At 66.0% G+C, this 268-nt stretch overlaps 1 protein-coding gene across 1 annotated transcript in view; it reads right to left on the bottom strand.

Annotated features, from left to right (window-relative positions):
* Positions 1 to 179, bottom strand: part of NEIL1 (nei endonuclease VIII-like 1 (E. coli)) — a gene marked incomplete at both ends in the record, with an annotated part of 2,985 nt that extends 2,806 nt beyond the window's left edge. The window contains one exon of the mRNA XM_010148557.1: positions 60 to 179. Coding sequence (XP_010146859.1) covers positions 60 to 179 — 120 coding nt within the window. The remainder of the gene's footprint in view (positions 1 to 59) is intronic.
* Between the last annotated feature and the right edge of the window lie 89 nt (positions 180 to 268).

Here is a 268-nt window from a genome sequence, read left to right on the forward strand (position 1 = left end):
GGCAAACACCCGGAGCCCCAGCCCCCGCGGCGGGCGAGCGGGCGCTCAACCCGCCTTACCTGTAGAGGATCTCAGCGCGGAGGTAATTCCCAATTCCGTTGAAAAACTTCTGGTTTAGGAGGGCCTCACAGATGGGCCTGTCGAAAGCCTTGTCGCCCAGGTTCCGCAGCACGTTCTCCCTGCCGGGGGGCACCGGGCGCGTTGGCCTGAGCGCGGCTGTTTCAGGAGCGAAGGCAGCCAAAGCCAAGCGGGGAACCTTCGCCCCGGC

Source organism: Eurypyga helias, unplaced genomic scaffold (genome assembly GCF_000690775.1).
Source record: "Eurypyga helias isolate BGI_N326 unplaced genomic scaffold, ASM69077v1 scaffold19383, whole genome shotgun sequence".
NCBI lineage: Eukaryota > Metazoa > Chordata > Aves > Eurypygiformes > Eurypygidae > Eurypyga > Eurypyga helias.